Raw genomic sequence first — 21,618 nt, forward strand, 5'->3', positions numbered from 1 at the left:
TCTGGTTAGGAAAAATCAAAATCTTTAAAAAAGACGTTACCCACCCATGCATTTCAAGTAAATTTTTTTCAGTATTCGTTTTTAAGCTTGCTCTAATATATATTTAAACATTGCAAATTAAGTATTTCGATACAACACACAGTGAATTTTGTCCCATTCCATAAATGTCAATGTTTGAATAGTATCAAGAACAAGAATTATTTAAATTCTTATCATTTAACCGGAAAAATTCCGTGTGCTCATACTTGTTCGGAAATTCAAAACTAGAGGAGCTATCGTAACAGTATTGTCGCATAAATGTGGCCTTCTCTCTCTGTTTTGTTTGCAGTGAGTGAAGATTCACTTAAAATTGCATTAACAGTCCCTTTATACTGAATATCCCCAGTGGCATATTCAGGGGTAGGAGCTGTAGGGGAAATCTATAAAGTGAAATCTATAATTTCCAGGGGTTTTTAGGCCCCAATGACCTGCCCCCCCCCCCTAGAAAGAAAAAATAAACCCTCCTTGACAAATTCTGAGTACGCCCCTGGTGAAAACCCTGTACTAAAAAATCTGCAAAGCATTATGAGCCGTAGGTAAAATAAAGCTTTCTTTAAGTTTTAAGATTGCTCAATTTCCTACTCAAATTGGTGTCTAGCAAAGTTTTAATCCGCTCTTCTCTTGGTAAATATCCACTGTTTACTTTCATGGATGGGTCGGAGGGGGGGGAAATTTTGTTGAGCCGCCCCCATGGAAAAATTTCTGAATACGTACCTGCACATAAGGAAGAGTACCATAGCCAGGATACAGATCAGGATTATGATTACTGCGATACCAACGAAAACGGTCGCTGCTCGGAAAGCTGGTGACAGGATCGACGAGAAATCGTCCAGACGGCCCCGACAAATCTCCCGGCCATCTTGGCTAAAAATAGAGGTTATTCGTAATGTACAATTAAGTGAATTATCAAGAACTAAGTCAAGAAAAAGTAGAAGGCCGGGGCACCAAGAATTAAATGAGATAAAGAGACATATCTCCAATAGTTTTTTCATAATATCGATTTATCGAAAACATTTCGAACTTTTGAAAATTTTGTTTGAAAATTGACTGTTACGGTTATAAAAAATTTCTAACATGTTTCTCAAAGTTTACAATTATTAGTTTTTCCATTTGTACAGTGCAACCCTTTAAACAAGGAGAGTGGTTCTTAACTTCTTTCCTTGAAAAGTTACCAATAATCAACTTAGATTAATTCTTTATCTCTTGGTCTCTAGAACAAAACAACCTGGAGGGGGGGGGGTAGTACCCTCTAGCCCCCCCTCCCCCCTCCTTTTATCATCTACAGCCTTAGCAGAAGACTAAGAGCTTATCTTAGCTTAAATATATTTTTCTAGAAAAAAATGACATTAAATATTAAAAATAACCTTTTAAAATGTTCGAAAATGCATAATTTTTATAATTCATTTCAGCGATTGAGTACAATTATTAATCATAAATAGAAAATACCAAAAATGCTTATTTGAACAGTTTAAAATTAAAACTTGTAGTTCGACTAATGATAAACATCTTTTAAATCTGTTTTAAACATATGTAGCAAAAATTGAGGGCCTATTGTAATTTACGTCATACCTTGCTCATATAGTAATTACGCAAATCCTGTATTGAGATTAACCCATTCCATGTACGTAGATATATATAACTCCATGCATATTGTGATTGTTAACTATGTTATATATATACATATTACAGCGCATAGCTTGTAATTACGCTGTTAATGACCCAATTCCAATATGAACTACGAAATACACCTCTGCGAGGGAGTAAACCTGAAAACCTGTCAGGTCGATCCTCCCCTTTTATTTGGAATCAATATATAGCTTGTTGATAGCTAGGTTTGTGTTCTTGTGTGGCATTTAGCTCGGATCCTCTACATCATTTGGGATCTGTATATATATAATGCTTGTGTCCCTGTGTGGCACTTAGAGCCTGAGATTCAGAACTGGTTGAGTTTGATAGCGGACGGACCTGGATAGATACGTCTGGAGATATTGTTATGGAGTAGGTGTTACATACTACACATACATACAATACATTAGTCATGACTTATCTAGCCGACAAAGGGCTGTTTTAAATAAAAGATTTGAAGCAAAGAAAATGAGGACAGGAGGAGAGCGGAATCGTGGGAAAAATGGCGTACTGTTGATTTCAGTGAGTATTTTGTGTATTAAAGAAAAGGGGAGAATATTGGAAGATTATTCTGAACAGCTCTGCTAAATTATGATTTGAAATCTTTCCGATTCACAGGAAGAGCAGAGAAAATCAATTATTATTAACACCTATTTACATGGAGGACAGTTAGATCTGAAGCAATACATTTCTTTATATCTTTCTGAGATGGAATTTAAAGAATTTAAGCCGCAGTTTAAATCCGCAAACCCCGGTTTAAATTAAGCGTCGGCTTAAATCTTGAAACATTTGATACAATTTTAAGTGGAACCAACCATATTTAAGCCACGGCTTAAATTTAAACCGCCGCTTAAATTCTTTAAATTCGGCCACTGTACTCTTAAAATCTGTTTAGAGATGTTATTTCTTGGGTGTTATGGAAAACTTTGTTTCAAAGTCTAGGAAACGTTTGGTAATGGTTAGGGCTGGGAACATTACAACCTTACAAACCGTTTCGTGGACAGTTAGTTCCAATCGTTTTTAAAACAAAATATCAGGTTACCGTTAGTTTTAGAGGGACAAAACGAACCTTTGTTTAGTTAGCGGTAAGTTACCGTTAGTTAACGATCTCAATTTAATTACTGGCGTTCACAGAAAATTTTACAAAACAATTTCGTGAATGGTTAATGAAATCGTTAAGGGCATATTGTTAGCAGTTTATTACAGTATTAACGGGGTTAACGGCGCGAATCGCCAAACAGAAATTATTAACGGTTTATGAAATCGTTGACGGTTGGGAACACAGAAGAGGATATTTTAAACATTAAACACAAAAATTTTTTTTTACAAGTTACATGCAATTTTAAGCAGAAAAAAAATAAATTCACATTTAAAAAAGAAATCTGTTTGGTTTTTGTTTTTAACCGTTTTAATGACTAATCCGATTCATTAACATTTTGAAAACTAATGGATTCGTCGTTCGTTAACGGACTCTTCCGTTAATTTTCGAAAACCTTCGTTTCGTTAACGGAACGTGTCAAAGCCCTAGTAATAATTGGATCGAAAATGATGGCTTAGACTATCAAGCTAGGACATCTAAATCGTGTTCTCTGTGTAATCTTAGTACTTGTATTAAAATATGTTTTAAGTCAAGCAGATTTATCTTTTCTATCTCTCTGCATGGACTCAGTTGTTTTAAATTGTCCCAGCAGGATATTTCAATGAAAAGAATAAATTTCTCGTGGATTTAGAAAATGGCGCAGATCCCCCAGGGCGGCCATTTTGATTTTCACACTGTACACTTCAATCTTTAGTATCATGCAAGGACTACGGAATTCTTTCATCTGTTGTTTTGTCCTTTGGCTGTATGACTATCTGTCTATCTATCAGGGGGTGTCCAGAATCAAAGAGAGGGGGAGGGGCAAAAAAGCACGAAGCGCTATAATCATTGTTTACCTCCTAGAAAATTGTTAAAAGTTTGAAATTTAAGAGAAAGCTATTTGGTTTTTTTAAAGGGGGAAGGAATATGGAGAGTATGGAGAGATAATAATGATGATAATAATACTTATATTTATGATAATTATGATAATTATAGTTTTTAAGTTTTCAAGTTTTCAAGTTTCACATTTTGTGTTTTGTATTCAGTATATTCAATCCAATAAGTTTTAGAAAGAAAAATATCTTTGGCAATTCTTTTCATATTAGGAAAAGATATATTTTCAAAATATCGGACAGAAACTATACAATATTTTTCTGTGCAAAATTTGAAATGTACTTAACATGCTGTACTGTACTGTAATTTACTATAATGCACGTACTTTAGTGTAATATACTGTACTGTACTGTACTGTACTGTACTGTACTGTACTGTACTGTACTGTACTATACTGTGCTGTACTGTACTGTACTGTACTGTACTGTACTGTACTGTACTGTACTATACTGTACTATACTGTGCTGTACTGTACTGTACTGTACTGTACTGTACTGTACTGTACTGTACTGTATTATACTGTACTGTATTATACCTGTCTGTACACCAAGACCAGAGACCGAAGTTTCCTGGTCCCTTCGAGAAATCACTGTCACCAATCCATTCCCCCTAAAAAAACAATAGAAAATTAAAATAAAGAAAAATCTAAATATTTATTTTTTAGAATCAAACATTCACCTCGAATTCTATTTTTTATAAGACATTGCACCCTGATATCATAGATCAAACAGTCAACCTTTGAAATATCAAATGTTTTTAACAACAGCTTGCAAAGATATTTGGATTAAAAGTTTGAGTATGAGACAAGTTCTCAGTCCTTTTTAAAAATCAAAACTGTTTAAACCAAGATGGCGAAATGTTGTATTTTTCTGTTTTTATTGCAATAAAATCCAGTTCTGCCAATTTATTATAGATAAAAGATAAGGAAGAGAATATATTTACAACAATGTTTCCATAGATATACGAAACTGTTATAGCAATATGTATACATAGGAGGTAACTAGCTTTTGTATCGTGGATATCGAGATCACTGCTAGATTTTTTTAAAATCTGCAGATTAACTTAATCTTTTTTTGATAGCCTACAAGGAGTTGAAGTAAGCTTTGATTAGGGGAAGATACAGTTTTCAAACTAAAAGGGCCCACAGTGGATATTGAGATCAAGCAATCAGAATTATTAGTTTCCAACACAAAAGATTCCAGCTCAGGGTTACCAATGAAGACGACTTTTTATTTGATTTAAATGGGCTATTAGTATTAAAGTTATGTTTTATCTCTTTTAAATCACTAGGTATAGAGTAAATGCGCACTTTACTCTACATTTAATAATATATTTATAAAATTTGTGGCGATTGTTCAGTTCCTACGGATTTGTAAACAGTGCAGTACACACTACACAGGAAGTCTTTTTCTTTTGTACATATATATAATACGCCTTGGTAGATGTAAATACATAAAAATATTGTCTGAAAATGTATAATACTAAGAAGTAGGAAGGTGGAGTGGGGTAAAAAATTATCGTATTTGGTCTTAGCACAAATCCTCGTATTGTTAACGATGTCTTTTAAATCCCAAATGTCTGCAAAAACACCAGGGGTTTATTACAAATAAGGACATAGGGCGCAAGGTAATAAGGCAAGGAAAATTAATTGCTGTTGCGTATTCTCTGCGCACATAAGAATAGATGCATCAGTGTTATTCTAGTGTCCGAGGAGGATAAAAACATTTAATATAGAAAATTTTGACAATTCACATAATAGTTTCCTATGACCAAACCATTCTATTTATTTTTTATGTGAAAGATGGATCCCATGTCAGGCTGTGAGATTCAGTCTTATGTTTACTTAACAGCCCAGAGACAGTACACTGCAGTACTAAAAATGCGTACACCTTTGAAATAACTATCTTTACGTCATAATTCTTTGTTAATTATATGGCTTCACTAAACGAGCAGCTAATTATTAAAAGTGCGCTTGCAATCTTTGATAAGCACATAAATTCACAAGCACGCAAAAAAAGAAGAATAAAAAAGACGAAAAAACAGATCAAAACTAAAATTTATAAATAGCAAAGCAGCCAAAAGTAAACAGAAAAAATGGATAGTCCAAACTAAATTTTACGAAACGGAAAAAAGAGAAAAAATGCCTTAAAATAAATACCAAAATACACAGATTATTATAAGCTGACAAATTCCAAAACAGATGTAAAATAAATTGACAATTGCCAAAACAGCAAAGAGTAAACAGACAGAAACTAATACTGAGATATAAAGACAAAGCAGACAAATACCTAAACTGACTGAAACCCTTTTTACAGTCAACGAGTATGGGTTCACACCCTTTGCTAATGGTGGATGTCAAAGTCTACTAAAGTCAACGAGTATGGGTTCACACCCTTTGCTAATGGTAGATGTAAAAGTCTACTACAATCAACAAGAATGGGTTCACACCCTCTGCTAATGGAAGATGTCACAGTCTACTACGTCAACGAGTATGGGTTCACACCCTTTGATAATGGTAGATGTCAAAGTCTAATACAGTCAACAAGAATGGGTTCACACCCTCTGCTAATGGTAGATGTCAAAGTCTACTACAGTCAACGAGAATACATTGCTACTTTTGCTGAATCAATATGTATTTATAAGTTCAATGAATGAATTCCTGAAAATGTTTTGATTATTTGAGTGTTGACTAAATATCTACTATTAAATGCACAATGAATGTATATTTAGTTGAGATTTCAATATGTACACTTTGTTTCAACAAATACGATCAAAAAAAATTATCAAACATTATATTTTCAATTGCTTTATAATAAATTTTCTTTTGTGTTTTATTTTAAGCTGAACCCTCATACATTATTATTTTGTATTTTGTGTTTGAAAATAAATACTTTAACTTTAATACTGAGATATAAAGACAAAACAGACAAATACTTAAACAGACAGAAACTAATACTGAGGTTTGAAGACAAAATAAGACAAATACCAAGACAGACAAAATCCTAAAACAGACAGAAACTAATACTGAGATATAAAGACAAGATAAGACAATTACTAAAACAGACAAAATGCTAAAACAGACAGAAACTTATACTGAGATATGAAGACAAAATAAGACAAATACTAAAACAGACAAATACTAAAAGCAATTATACCAAAGCAGAAAACTAAAACAGACTGAAACTGTAATTGGCAAATAGACTAAACAGACAAATATTCAAAATAGAAAAAAATACCAAAACAACCTAAAAACAGGCCAAAACCCCCTTTTTAAAAAAATGGTTACTTAAAGCCCTTCTACAAAATACAAAAACAAATCGCAAAACTGACAATTTACCCAATTGATGCAACATTTCATGGCAGGCTGAATCTATGTGACAACATTNATTAAGTTTTCTTTTTGAAATGACACTAGGTCTGTTCTCAAATAAGTGAACACCCTGGTTAATATGTAATTATCGTCTAAATTGCCGGCTAATTGGGTTTACTATACCCTAGCACGATAAAACTAATCTAGTTACTATTTCCTTTATTCAGTGGTCGGCGTTTATATCAATACAATAAAGACGACTTTTCTATTCAAGTTTTGATTTCTAACAAACTCTTTATCAAATTATAAGTTTACAAGAAAACAAGAATTGAAGCTGTTAATTGACAGTTTTTTTATAATTCCATTTTTATGAGTAGGATGACCGGGTTTGTTTATTAATTGTTAAAATTGTTTCCATAAATATTTGTGGGTTTATTTATTTGATTTCAATGAACGTCCTAACGATAGAACTGATTGGTCCAAAGTTTATTGTGGAAACTAACATGATGACAATGTCCGATCTATCCTTAAAAACTTTGCCTACTCAAAAATTATTTAGATATCAATATTGATAATTTTAAAAACTGATTGATTTCAATTTTGGATTTCGACAAAAGTAAATTGCGCATTTCTGCTCCAGGAAAACATATAAAAATTATCAGAATTGAACACTTTTAAACATATTTAAAAACGACAATATCTTTGAACGGAAGGTCCCTTTTTAACACTCTCTTTAAGACTAAAATTACGCGTACAGTCCCTTTTTAACATTCTCTTTAAGACTAAAATTACGAGTACAGTCCCTTTTTAACATTCTCTTTAAGACTAAAATTACAGTCCCTTTTTAAAATTCTCTTTAAGCCAAAAATTACGCGTAAAGTCCCTTTTTAAAATTCTCTTGAAGACTAAAATTACCCGTACAGTCCCTTTTTAGCACTCTCTTTAAGAATAAAATTACCCGTACAGTCCCTTTTTAACGCTCTCTTTAAGACTAAAATTACGCGTACAGTCCCTTTTTAACATTCTCTTTAAATCTAAAATTACCCGTACAGTCCCTTTTTAACACTCTCTGTAAGGCTAAAATTAGGCGTACAGTCCCTTTTTAACACTCTCTTTAAGAAGGCATGTTTGAATAAATTCTAAGATAAAGGGATAATAACCGCCAGCTGCTCACACAGTTTTAACTTGTTCTTATTCTTAAAGGCACTGTAAACCTTTTTTTGAGAAATTTAATAAAGTAACATTAATTTTGTTAATAATTCTCGTAGTGACTTGATCTTGAAAAATGTCCTTGAGAGGTAGATTTGAGTGCAAAAAAGGTAAATTTGAGTGCAAAAAAGGTAAATTTGAGTGCAAAAAAGGTAAATTTCAGTGCAAAAGAAAAATTCTGGCGCTCAGAGATTTCATTTACGAACAAATTTGAGTACCATGTTTGTTTTTAAATATGTGCGTGGTCCCTTTAAGACCTGCCATGACTGTTGCAAGCTGTTAACAAAAGTTATAAAAAAAGAATCTCTTAGTTAAAATTTTAAATTAAAAAATTTGACAATTGAACTTCTGCACTAGTTCAAATTAGTGGAATCAATCTAAATGGGTTCAGCATTAAAGTTTGCTTCAATAATAAAAAAACCTTCAGAAGCAATTTACAAAATTACTCGTAAATTTACAAAATTACTCGTAAATTTTCAAAATTACTAAAAGAATGTTCGCTTTCAAGCTTTTTGATTAGAGCTTTTTATGAATTATCAATTACAACGTATCCATCTTAAACTTTTCTTTAACATTAAAAAAAGGGAATTTCACCAATACCCCCCAAGATGTGAGCGCTCTGGCGCAAAAATCGAGCAGCATTTTGTCAATTACTCCTTTTAAACCTATACTGGAGACAAGCCAGATAGATTCAGCCTGCTTTTGAAAAGTTTCATCAATTTTTAAGACAAGGACAACTTTGAAGTGTCTCAACGCCTTGGGCTTTGATTGAACTTTTCTGTAGCCCTTTACTTGTACATTTTAGCACAATAAACACTTGTTGTTAGCTTTGGTTTTTATGAAGTAATTGGCAAAATTCCCATAGATTTTGGCCTAAGAGCTTGAGACCTTTAAAGCACATGTGAAGCGCGTTACAGTTTAAAAATTTGATGAATAACTTTTATAGTTATCTAGAGTTCAGTGCCAGGGTAAACTAAATGCTATATGTTATTAAATTAGTAAGCCATAACTTTGGAACCCATTTTCACCCAGTAAACGATATATATTTTAGATATTAATGTATATATTCCGTTATTACACTCTATTTTCGACGAATTTTGAGTTTAAATGAAAGGGGGTTACGTCGAAAAATAAGCGCTTTTGATCGCTACTAATCTTACTTCTATATGTTGCGTCAATAAGGAGAAAATTGTTAAAAACGACTTATGCTGAAGAACGTAGCGTTCATATAAATTCAGAAAATTGTAATATTCAACTCGGATCGTATAATAATCAATTTGATTCCAAACAAATCATTCAGATATTACAAACATTAGTAATCCATTGTTTTTCGCCTCATTCGTGTATAGTTAATATTTCATAATATTTTTAGAATAAAGATATTAAAGATGTATTAAATATAAGCAAACTTTGACATAATGCAGTTTTAAAACCTTGGATTTTATTAAGTTTTCTTTTTGAAATGACACTAGGTCTGTTCTCAAATAAGTGAACACCCTGGTTAATATGTAATTATCGTCTAAATTGCCGGCTAATTGGGTTTACTATACCCTAGCACGATAAAACTAATCTAGTTACTATTTCCTTTATTCAAGAACTAATCTATTCTAATTACTTCATTTTTTGTCCAGGATCCGGATCCAGGTAAAGAAAGAGGATCCGGATCCTGGATTCAGGTTAAAGTTCAGGATCCGGATCCAGGTAAAGCAACAGGATCCGGATCCCGGATTCAGGTAAAGGAAGAGGATCCGGATCCAGGATTCAGGAAAAGGAGCAGGATTCGGATCCAGGATTCAGGTAAAGGAACAGGATCCGGATCCCGGATTCAGGTAAAATGAACAGGATCCGGATCCCGGATTCAGGTAAAGGAACAGGATCCGGATCCCAGATTCATTAAAGGAACAGGATCCGGATCCCGGATTCAGGTAAAGGAACAGGATCCGGATCCCAGATTCATTAAAGGAACAGGATCCGGATCCCGGATTCAGGTAAAGGAACAGGATCCGGATCCCGAATTCAGGAAAAGGAACAGGATTCGGATCTAGGATTCAGGTAAAGGAACAGGATCCGGATCCGGGATTCAGGTAAAAGAACAGGATCCGGATCCAGGATTCAGGTAAATGAACAGGATCCGGATCCAGGATTCAGGTAAAGGAACAGGATCCGGATCCGGGATTCAGGTAAAGGAACTGAGATCTGAGCGGAAAACTTTAAAATCCTAATATTTGTAGTAAATTCAGGAGCAGCGTCTAGGTTATTTATCTGTATTATCTATGTTTAGTTCGTACCCTGACCGGCCCGACCGGTCAATCTATTTTTCCTGTTATCAATAAATTAGTACCATATGCATCGTTGTTTTAGACGGACGTAATTATCCGGAGTAGGCTAGGAATATAGTCAGGATTGACTGAAGATTTAGAGTTAGAGACAAGTATTGAGAGAAATCTCGGGACCTAGATTATTACATATTCACTGTGGAAACTTTTTATTTTCTTATTCATCCTCTCTTTTGTATATTTCGGCTGGGTTCCAACCAATGAGAGTTCTCTCATTGATTGTGCACAAATTTCCCGGCTTCTGATTGGCTGTTCGTTTTATGCAAAACAACATTCTGATTTGTTGAATTTTAGACACTTTCCCGGATATTAAATATAGATTACATTAATCTGCAGATTAACAAAAATAGAAGATCAAGCACAGATCTTGATATCCACAATACTGAAGTTTTCGAACCTTTGATATTTAACTCAGACTTTTTGATTTAGTAGAATTCATAATTTCCAAGGTATTGAGTGTTTGCCACAAACAAACTTTTTTTTGCAGATCTATATCTTAAACCTTGGATATTTCGAACTATTAATTCTATTAAACAAATAATGAAGGTTTGAAATATCAAAAGTTTACATCATCGGGTTGCGAAGGATTTTCAAGAGGGAACGGTTGAAGCGAAATCACTGGTTTAAACAATTCCACCTCCTCATTTTCTGGTAATGGGCATTTCCAACAGCTTTGTATATTTTTGTATATTTATCTTTTATAAATTCAACATTCCAGTATTTTATACTCTTAAATTCATGATTTCTTTCAAATCATTTCTATTAAAAGGGACTGTTAAGGAAAAATGAAAGTGGGTATAGGGTGAAACCTAAACACATCCCTGTCTCGAGAAATTGATATAAACTGTGTCAACGTTATACCCAAACTTATATATGAGATGTGGTATAGTCATCATAATCAGCAAATAGAGACGAATCTGAAAATTATGATAACCCAGAGGAGCCTAAACAGCTTAGCTAAGCTCCTTTTATAATTTGAATTTAAATTTTTCTTATTTTTGATAGGTATAATTGATAATATATTTAAAACGTCTGTATCATGTGACCAGAACTTCCACCAATGGCACTAAAGTTTATATTTTCTTTTACAAAAATATTTCCCCCTTGCCCCGTCTTTTGAAAATCCTTTTTTCCCCCAGAATTTATGCACGTTTGCAAGAGCAATAACTTTTTAGGTTTTATATTCGCTTTATTGGGAAATTAAATGATTTATAGGGGAAATATATAAAAGTATAAATGAAAACTGTGGGGGGGGGGGGATAACTGTTTAAATATATACACCCATGAATAACTTTAAACTAACCTAACATGCAAAAAATTTGTTTACTTTTCTGTAACATCTATATTTTTTCGTTAGGATGATCATGTAATATTTTTTATTCTAAAAGAAACATAACATTTGGTACAGTTCAAGGGAATTGAAAACTCATTTGTATATCGTTTCCCCCACTCCCCTCTTTGAAAACAATTCCCCCCTCTTTGAAAACAACCCCCCCACCCCCATATGTTAGTTATATTTGTCGTCAATTTTTAATCTGATTAGTAGTAATTTTAAATAAGAAAAGTTTAAAGATAAGGTTTCAATGAAATAGAATTAAAAAAAATAAATTTGTTAAAAGTCAATTTTTGGTCAAATCTATCCCAGATTACTAACTAGGGTAGATTCCAAAAAGAATTACGAAAAAACTGATAAATCTCCTCTAAACCCTCATAGTTATAATCTTTTTATATTTTCGTTTCGACATACAGGGTGTCCCATGCATCAATCGTCAATGGGTCTAAACTTTCGGAACTTATCAGAAAATTTAAGAAGTTTGAATCATTTTGAAAAATTTAATAAGGCTAATATAAAAATTTTCTCGCAGAAAATGCTAGGTTTTTATAGTATTATGTGTTTACTTGGCAATAGAGCTTGGAGATAATCTAATATGATATGGGACGCTCTGTATTAAAATGTAATTATTTACTTGTTCATCCGGCCATTAATTAAAAGTTTGAGTGGGAGTAAAGAAATTAGATCTATATAAACACCATGGGCTAGCTTAAACAATGAGTAAACATGTTGACAGAAACAAACAACATAGGAAAAATAAAATAAAAAATAAAAATTTGTTAACAATTAATAATAAAATATGATAGAACAGTAGGAAGTAAGTAGCAGTAAGCTTATTAGTGTCCTAGCTTAAAGAATCAATAATATTAGGCAGATTAGTTGGAAGTACTAATACAGGATTTCCCAATAAACTTAAGACCCATAAGACGACATTTAATTAACAATTCATAACAAAAGTTAATTTTTTTCTAGTTTCATGGGGCTTCTTGAATATTTAGATATTTTCGTTTTATTTGAAAAATTGATACAAAAAAGGGCAGACTACATTTTAGAAATCCTGAGATTTGGAGTTTTTAATATGAACTGTTTAAAGTGGATGACTGTGTATTATACTACTAATTTGTAACTAATTGTATATATATACTTGGAACTACTTAGTAACTATAATTGTATATATATACTTGGAACTACTTAGTAACTATAATTGTATATATATACTTGGAACTACTTAGTAACTATAATTATATATATATACTTGGAACTAATTAATATTGCAATATGCTGTAGACTGAACTGTGGTTGACATAATTCAATATGAGATGACTTAACAGCTGGTATATATTTATTAAGCAAAGAATAAACAACATTAGAATTATAATTCTCGTTTTTACTTAAAGTACAGGGAATTTATTTGTGATATTCAGTCGTCAACCAATTTCTTAACATTTATGATCATAACAGTTTCCTCGGCCTGGCATTTCCAAAATGTGGTCTGCCTTTTTTGTACTGTTAATATTACTGGAGATATTAAGAATTTCGTTGATATTTCAATTTTGTTAAATGAAACCAAAATTGTCGAAAGCTGAACGAAATTCTTCATATCTTGGGTAATATTAAAAGCACATTTGTAAAAGCCAGGGCTAGGGCTATTTTTTATACTAAACTAAATTTTACGTCTAAAATAAGGTGGAAAAATAAATGCAAAAAATTATATCAAAAATCAAAAACGACGTTCAAATCGTCTTGCTACTGTCATGTTTAGTGGGACACCCTGTACTGTCGTGATTTTCGGTGATCGTTCATTGATGAAAAAGAGAGGGATGTCTGATTCACTCCAGTACCCGTTTAACCTTTATCTGAACAATTATGTCTACGTGGATTGTGGAATATATCGCCAGTTTTCTAGCTGGAAAAGTGATTAATACTCACAGTTTCTTCTTTTGTTCCTGAAGCAGAAATGCGCAAGACACTTTTGCAAGAAAAACTTAATTAAAATATTTACTTTTCTATGAAAAAATGATTGACGAATCATGCATGTTGATCAGACAACACGTTGTGAATTAACAATGCCAAAGAACTTCTGTATACAGTCCCTTTAATACGATAGATTTTTCAGAATTTTCTTTATAGTTTTCAGTTTACAGTGTACACTCTGGTGTTTACAGGTTGGTTCTTATTGAAACTTTCTCAAACCTCTCCTCGCATATATCTAAACCCAAACCTTATACCTGTACAAACACTACGATTGCAATTATCGCGTAGCAGACAGTAAACACTCCCCACAGCACACCAATCGCTTTAGAATTGCGTAGAAACCTTGAGGAATAGTAGTGAGCACTTTCACGATATTCCATTTTTGAGTCCATAACTTAAACTGTGTGCGGGAAAGCGCAGTTAACTCTGTGCGCACTGTAACAGGACTGAGTGATGTTAACGGTAGGACATGGTGGGACGGTACGGGGGTATTTGGCCCGGGCTGGTAGGAGAGGGATGGGTTGGGCATTTCTTGCAACTGAAACACTCCTTTGATCATTGAATATAGGATATATTACTCTTCAAACATTCATAACTGTCCTTACGTCCAACTTAAGTAAATTGGACGAAAGATTAAAATCTGATCTGTTTTCAATGATAATTCCAGTTATTGAAGAAGAAAAATGTTGTGAATTTCTAATATGTACGTAAGTTGTTTCCAAGCAGGGGCGGATACAGGATTTAAGTGAGGAGGGTGCTAGATTAATTTAGGTGCAAAAAATCAAATCCTGATTCAGGAACAAAAACTTGCCTAAAATACTTAAAAAGAGTCAAATTAATAACTAAAGACTAAAAAACTAAATTTTTATATTATCACAAATTATATAGCTTACAATGTACATAAAAAGAAGAAAGAAGAGTAACATTGAGTAAGCTTACATTTAAACAGAGAACAGGTATTTTGGGAGAGGCGCAACTAGGGGGTGGGGGTGGGGTTTGGGCAAAAGCATGCTACAATTGTGCCTTTGTACGTTTTGTCAAGACTTAGGAACAAAATACATACAACATCATAGATAGGAAGAAATATCGTACTTGAGAAAAGGAACAAAGCCAACAGGTCAGCTAAGCAAATGCAATTTAGGATTTTAGGAACAAGGTCAGAAAAGAAAGAACTTGGAACATTATAAGTTCATAAAAAAAGGAACAATACAAAACACGAATGTTAGGGGAGTTAAGAACAAAACAGAAAGTACAAGATTAGGAACATGAAAAGAGGATTGAGAAACAAAAAAAATATAAAATGGAAACTTTAACAGGAATATTGACTATTTAACCAAGAGCAAGCTAGGAACAATAATAGGAACATTAGGCAAGTTAAGAACAAAAGAAATTACTAATATGCATGGAAATTAGGAACAATATTACAATTTAATAGATAGGACATTTCATAGATAGGTCATTTCATAGATAGTTTATTTTATAGGTAGGTCATTTCATAGATAGGTCATTTCATAGATAGTTCATTTCATAGATAGTTCATTTTATAGATAGGTAATTTCATAGAAAGGACATTTCATAGATAGGTCATTTCATAGATAGGACATTTAATAGATAGGACATTTCATAGATAGGACATTTGGTTAGGTATAGATTGTACGGTAATATACTGTTTTGATCTCATGGTTGGAAAGCATCATACATGTTTCTTTTTGAAAATATTAAAGCATCAAAACTAACACTGCATGATGTAGAAATTTATATGTAAATAATGGAAATTGGAAAACAATTTATGTAACGAACATTTTTTACATTTCATAGATAGGACATTTCATAGATAGGTCATTTCATAGATAGGACATTTCATAGATAGGTCATTTCATAGTCATTTTATTGACTATATTATCAATTTGGACAAATAACATGCTTTGAATTTTAAATTTGTATGCTTTGCTTAATCTAACATAACCCAACTCTTGGAAATCTCTTAAATACAATTCAACTGTTTGAAATGTACGTTTGATTAGGTATAGATTGTACGGTAATATACTGTTTTGATCTCATGGTTGGAAAGCATCAAAAATAATTCTTTTTGAAAATATTAAAGCATCAAAACTGACACTGCATGATGTAGAAATTTATATGTAAATGATGGAAATTGGAAATCAATTTATGTTAAGAACATGTTTTACATCAAAGTAAATTTTTTATAAATATGAAATATGGATGATAGTAAAATTTTTTTTTCAGGTCGGTAATATTTAGAGAATATCATCATTTTTCACAAATTTTAGATTTCTATTCAAGAAACACTTGACTTATTGTCATTTTCGAATGATCATCTTTATTTAAGATCTAACGATGATTTAAAGTTTCGAAATGAGAGAATTGAAATTCTAACAAGACAGTTTCCTCGTTGTCTTATTTAGAGATAAATGGTTGGTAAAAAAACACCTGATCCAATCAATTGGCTCAAACATCTTAAATTAAGTTAAATCTTTCTACTTTGCTCCAACAACTACTCTACATCTTAAGAAGGATAATTTTTCCTTAAGATTTTTGTATATGAAAATTTGTGGATTTCTACTACAGTAGACCACAATGAAGGAAATGGTAAGAGGAAACGACGATATCTTCCTCTTTGTTTCTCAGAGTAAGGTTTGAATAGTACTGTTGTGAATCAGGCAGGTATTTTGTATTTAGGATTAATTGAAATTACGTCTACAGTTCCTTTATTATAAATAATTAATAATTAATTAAACTTAAAGGGACTGTTAAAGATTAATTTAAAGTGACCCTGCATGCAAAGATAGCAATGCCCGATTCATACCTTTGAAACCTTAATCTGATCAAATTATTGAATATACCGTAGTTTTCCGGCTTGAAAAAGTGATATTGTGAAAATTCGCAAAACACTTCTACAGAGAAACTGCAAATGAAAATGAACAAAAACATGGATTATAATTCATACTTCATCGGATGAAGCTTGTAAGCGTACCATCTTTGCATGGAGGGTCACTTGAAATTACGCTATCAGTTCCTTTAAGAAATTATGGAAAGAACCAAACCACCTCAGGTATTTCCAATTTCTCAATGCACAAATTCTTCCCTTTATATTAATAATAATTAGTTACCCACATAGGATGAGGCTTAAATGACGATTAAACTCTTAGAAAACGACGATCCTTGGGGATTGTATAATAAGCTTATTGTTTAATGATTTGACAGGATGCTGTGGATGAAAGAAAAAAAATAATTTGTCTCGTTAAGTCTCATCTTTGGTTGGTAACCATGTGGCACGTATACCCTTCAACCTTCTTTTAATTTTATATACATTAGACATTAAAGCCACAAGGTGCGGGTGCCCATTAGACATTAAAGCTGTCAGTAAAAAATACTTTTACATTTATGTCATTATTTAATTTTCAATTTTGTTACCATTTTTCAAAATACAAAATAATTCTAGGATGATACACAGTGAAAGAAAACCTAACTGAGGATTTACTATTTATAAGATAGTGACTGAAATAGTATTTCGACGCATTCGTAAATAATTGATATTTCATAATATTTTGTATTTTTCATGATCTGAGAGTTACTTTTGAAAACATTTATTCCAGTTTCGAGGATTTTTGATAATGAAGACGACATTTTCATTCTTTCAAGGAATGTTACTAAATCCAACGCCAGCGAAAATTATTTTTAAAAAAAAAACATTTAAAAAAAAACAAAATCAAAAATATTTTGAAATAGTAACTATATACGAATGCGTCGAAAAATAGTCGATGACTACTGTTTGTAATATCTGAATGATTTCTTTGGAATTAAATTGATTTCTTTATGACCCTAGTTGAATGTTGCATCTTTCCGAATTTGTATGGACGCTGCGTTCTTCGGTGTTAGTCGTTATTAACAATTTTCTTCTTATAGACGCAACAGATAGAAATAAGATAAGTAGCGATCAAACACATTTATCGCATTAAGCCTATACCCCCTTTCATTTTTCGCGAACACTCCATTTAAGGTTTATCAAGATCAGAGTATGGTTTCCAACAGCAGTAGGATTGAAAGGTCTCAAGCTCTAAAGCAAAAATCGATGAGAATTTTGCCAATTACTTCTTAAAAACCAAAGCTAACATCAGCTTTATATTGCTAAAATTTACATGCTACAGAAAAGCGTTTGTGAGTGAGAGCGGTAAAATCCAAAAATGAACTTTGCAGAAGCAGCGCAAGACATGCGCAATTCCGCTCAAACACTGCGTGAGAATTGCGTAACAAAAATGTTCACTATTAAGTGCAAATTACGCTACAGTTTTGTTATGCGAATAATTAACAGCTATTAAATGAATTTGACATGTAAATTTTGAGGCACATTTTTTTTGCAGTATTTAACTTTTTTCGTTAGAAACCGTAAAAATGCGGAATTTGCGGTGGAATAACACATTTTTTATTTTGTTGTGGGAGGGGGGGGGGATAATTATGAATAATACACCCCTTTAATATATTAAATATTATTATTCCGTACAGCGTTTACATTCAAAGACGGGAAAAGCGCTATGCATTTCAGGGATTTCGGGAATTTCCCGTTGTGCCATACTGTGTATAGTGTATACCGCTTTAGCAAATGAAAATGTGAACGAAAGAGGTTTATCATTTATCTAATTTGTCGAAAAAAATATTTGTCGGAAAAAATGAAAAATATTTTTATTCAAGAAAAAAATATTTTTAAACGAAGAATATGTTTACAATTATTTATTGCTTTATTTAGATATTAAGTGTGTAATACATACATAGTACAAATAAATAACTTTTTAATTATAGAACAATTCAACTTTTTACAAAAATTATATTTTATTGAATTACATAGATCAGACGTTAAAACTAAAAAGTAATAATCGTTTACAAACTACATGTAAATTCCAACGACATAAAAATGAAAGGGACTGTATCTGTAATTTCAAGGGATCCTCTACGAAAAGGGAATGTCTGATTCACATAGGTACCCTGTAAACCTTTAGACCTATCTTCGAGGGCAGAGAACTCCGTGTGTTAACCTCTTTGTTGAGGTTCAAATTGCCGTATAATAGTGAGAGCTATGAGCAGGCTAACGTTACATTAATTCTTCGAAAACCCGGAATATTCTATGTCCAACAAGATTTTAAATATTTTTTAATAAGCAACAGGATAAGACCGTCATCCTTGACCAGTAAATGAAGTACTGCTGTGAGTCGTACACGCTACTCTACAGACGGAGGGTTCCTTAAAAGGTCTATGAATGGGGTGTATTTTTCTTACCTTCTGGTAGAACTTGATTTGTTCTTTAAGGAACTGTTGGTGAGAAGACTTCAGGTCTTTTACACGCTGCTCATGGAAGGTATTCATCTCTAGATAGATAGATAATTAGATAGATAGGAAGATAGATAGATGGATAGATAAAGATAAATTAATAGATAGATTAAGATATATAGATTCATCACGGGCAACGCCGGGCACTTCAGCTAGTTATATATAAAGTAGCTATCTGTTTGTTTAGATGCCCGATCATAACTCATGAACCCTTAACCGATTTGCAACAAATTTTGATTGGGAAACTCGGAAGACCCACGGGAATGTTCTTAGCTTGGGTTTAAAAAATTCCAAGTTGAGTGGGTAAATTTTAGTAGGGCAGTTTTAATTTCCAAGCAAAGCTGGGTTACCAAGCTAGTATCTATTAAAAAGCGATAAATAGAAAAGTTGGTTGAACTACGTCTTGGCGGTTCATGGACCTATCGCATAATAATTATAAAAATATTAAGGGGACTGTAAGCGTGATTTCAAATGGGGTTTCTACATATAATAATTATAAAATATTAAGGGGACTGTAAGCGTGATTTCAAATGCAAATAACAATGCCCGATACACAACAGCACCCTTTAAACCTCTGATCAAGAATAAATAAGATATCAATGCCTGCAACATAACTTCTCGTAATTATCAGAATCAAATTCTCTGAACCTAGAAAAACGACAATATCTTCCAAATAATTGATCAGATCATTCAAGGTTACGAATCTGACATTTCCATCTGTGAAAAAAGGGTCCCTTCAAATTTCGCTTCCCTTTAACAATAACAATGTTATCTATATTGTTTACCAGCAAGAAGAGCGTAGGATACAGCATCTGATCTTAGTTTGACTGAAGCAGCTTCAGCTGGTCCAACCTTGGGGTCAGCTTCTACCTCACGTTGTTTTCCAACTGAACCCTGGATAGATAGATATATAGATAGATTGATATATAAATCAATATATATATATATATATTTATATATATATATATATAGAAAGTGTATCTATCTTTATATGGTTTGTACGCGTAATTTCAACTGACCCTCCTTGAAAAGATGGCAATGCCCGATTTACAACAATACCAATAAAAATTTGTCTGATCAAGGATGAATTGAAAATAAATTTCTGTTTATTTTCATTTGCGGTTTCTCTGAGAAAGTGACTTGCGCGTTTCTTGTTGATTAGAAGCAATAGAGAAAATCGCAGAAATAAACACTTTCCGTGCCAGAAAAACGACAATATCTTCAACATTTATGATCAAATTAAGGTTTCAAGGGTACCGTTGTTAATCGGGCATTGTCATCTTTGCGTGGAGGGTGACTTGAAATTACGCTTACAGTCCCTTCAAGTGTGGAATCTCTACTAGCTGTCTACATTCTATTGCTGACTAATCAAGTTTAAAAAAGTGCTTTATTTCTTAAGAGCACTTAATGTTTAGAAACACTCAAAGGTAAACTAAAGACGACATTTAACACGGAAACTAAATAGAATGTCGTCTCATGAAATCTTTACTATTTTTCAATATAAAAAACTTGTAACAGTTAAAAGTAGCGACGAGGATATCTACGTCATTGATCTTTAGGTCATCATGCTGACATCATACAAATAATTGGAGGCAGGGTTTATGTTAATATATTTATGGAAACTATATTTAAATGTTTCCGATGTTGTTTCCTTATTTTTCCTTTTCATATTTAATAGGTGAACCCTGTTTATACTTCTCGGCTCAACACTGGTCATACATTCTTAACGTTTCTTGAAGCTTTTCGGTAATCTGAAATATTAAAACTATAATGATGGAAATGTGAAGTTAGTGTCCGAATTTTATGAATTTGAGCCGCGTCTCAAAGCCGCCAAAAACCGGTTTTCAATTGAGCGCCGGCTTAAATCTTGAAACATTGAATAAAATTTTAAGTGGAACCAACCATAGTTGAATCGCGTCTTAAATTTAAGCCGCGGCTCAAATCTTAAAATTCGGCCTCAGAACTTGTGCATTGAGAATCTCAGGATCAAGCCTTGATCTTCATCTTCTGCATATCTACAGATTTATTTAATTGCTCTATGATATCCTGTGTTGGCCATACCCAGCAGGAATTACACTTATTTATCCTCAAATTTAAGAGTGACCACATATAATATCGATATCAAGCTTTCAATATTAACAGTACGTCACACAAAAGTAAAAATTTCAAATTTTAAAAAAGTGGAGAGTTGTTCATGTAAAGTGTTACCCACAAAAAAACTTAAAAAACGACCCGTCAGGACTTTATATTTTAACAATAATGGAGCTCGAGGATACTCTAGTTTTGACTCTTCCAGAACATTTGTTACAACTTGAAAGAACCAAAAACAATTCAACCTTCATTCAGTCACATTTAAAGAGTTTAGGAGAACCTTTAGAGTAACTCTGTATATCAGTTCAAATGTCAAATATTATTTTTATTCTAGGCAAAGAAATACATCGTGTTGATTTTAAAAAAAAATTGGGGTTTAGAGAAT

General features: G+C 32.6%; 1 protein-coding gene across 1 annotated transcript in view; it reads right to left on the minus strand.

The window, feature by feature from the left end:
• The window catches only part of LOC111706282 (sorting nexin lst-4), a 51,546-nt gene that overhangs the window by 4,455 nt on the left and 25,473 nt on the right, over positions 1-21,618 (minus strand). The window contains exons 21-24 of the mRNA XM_023479117.1: positions 19,928-20,036; positions 19,092-19,180; positions 4,173-4,246; positions 754-903 (exon numbers count right to left, since the gene is read on the minus strand). Of these exons, the coding sequence (XP_023334885.1) occupies positions 754-903; positions 4,173-4,246; positions 19,092-19,180; positions 19,928-20,036 (422 nt within the window). The remainder of the gene's footprint in view (positions 1-753; positions 904-4,172; positions 4,247-19,091; positions 19,181-19,927; positions 20,037-21,618) is intronic.

This window comes from Eurytemora carolleeae, unplaced genomic scaffold (assembly GCF_000591075.1).
Source record: "Eurytemora carolleeae unplaced genomic scaffold, Eaff_2.0 scaffold465, whole genome shotgun sequence".
NCBI lineage: Eukaryota > Metazoa > Arthropoda > Copepoda > Calanoida > Temoridae > Eurytemora > Eurytemora carolleeae.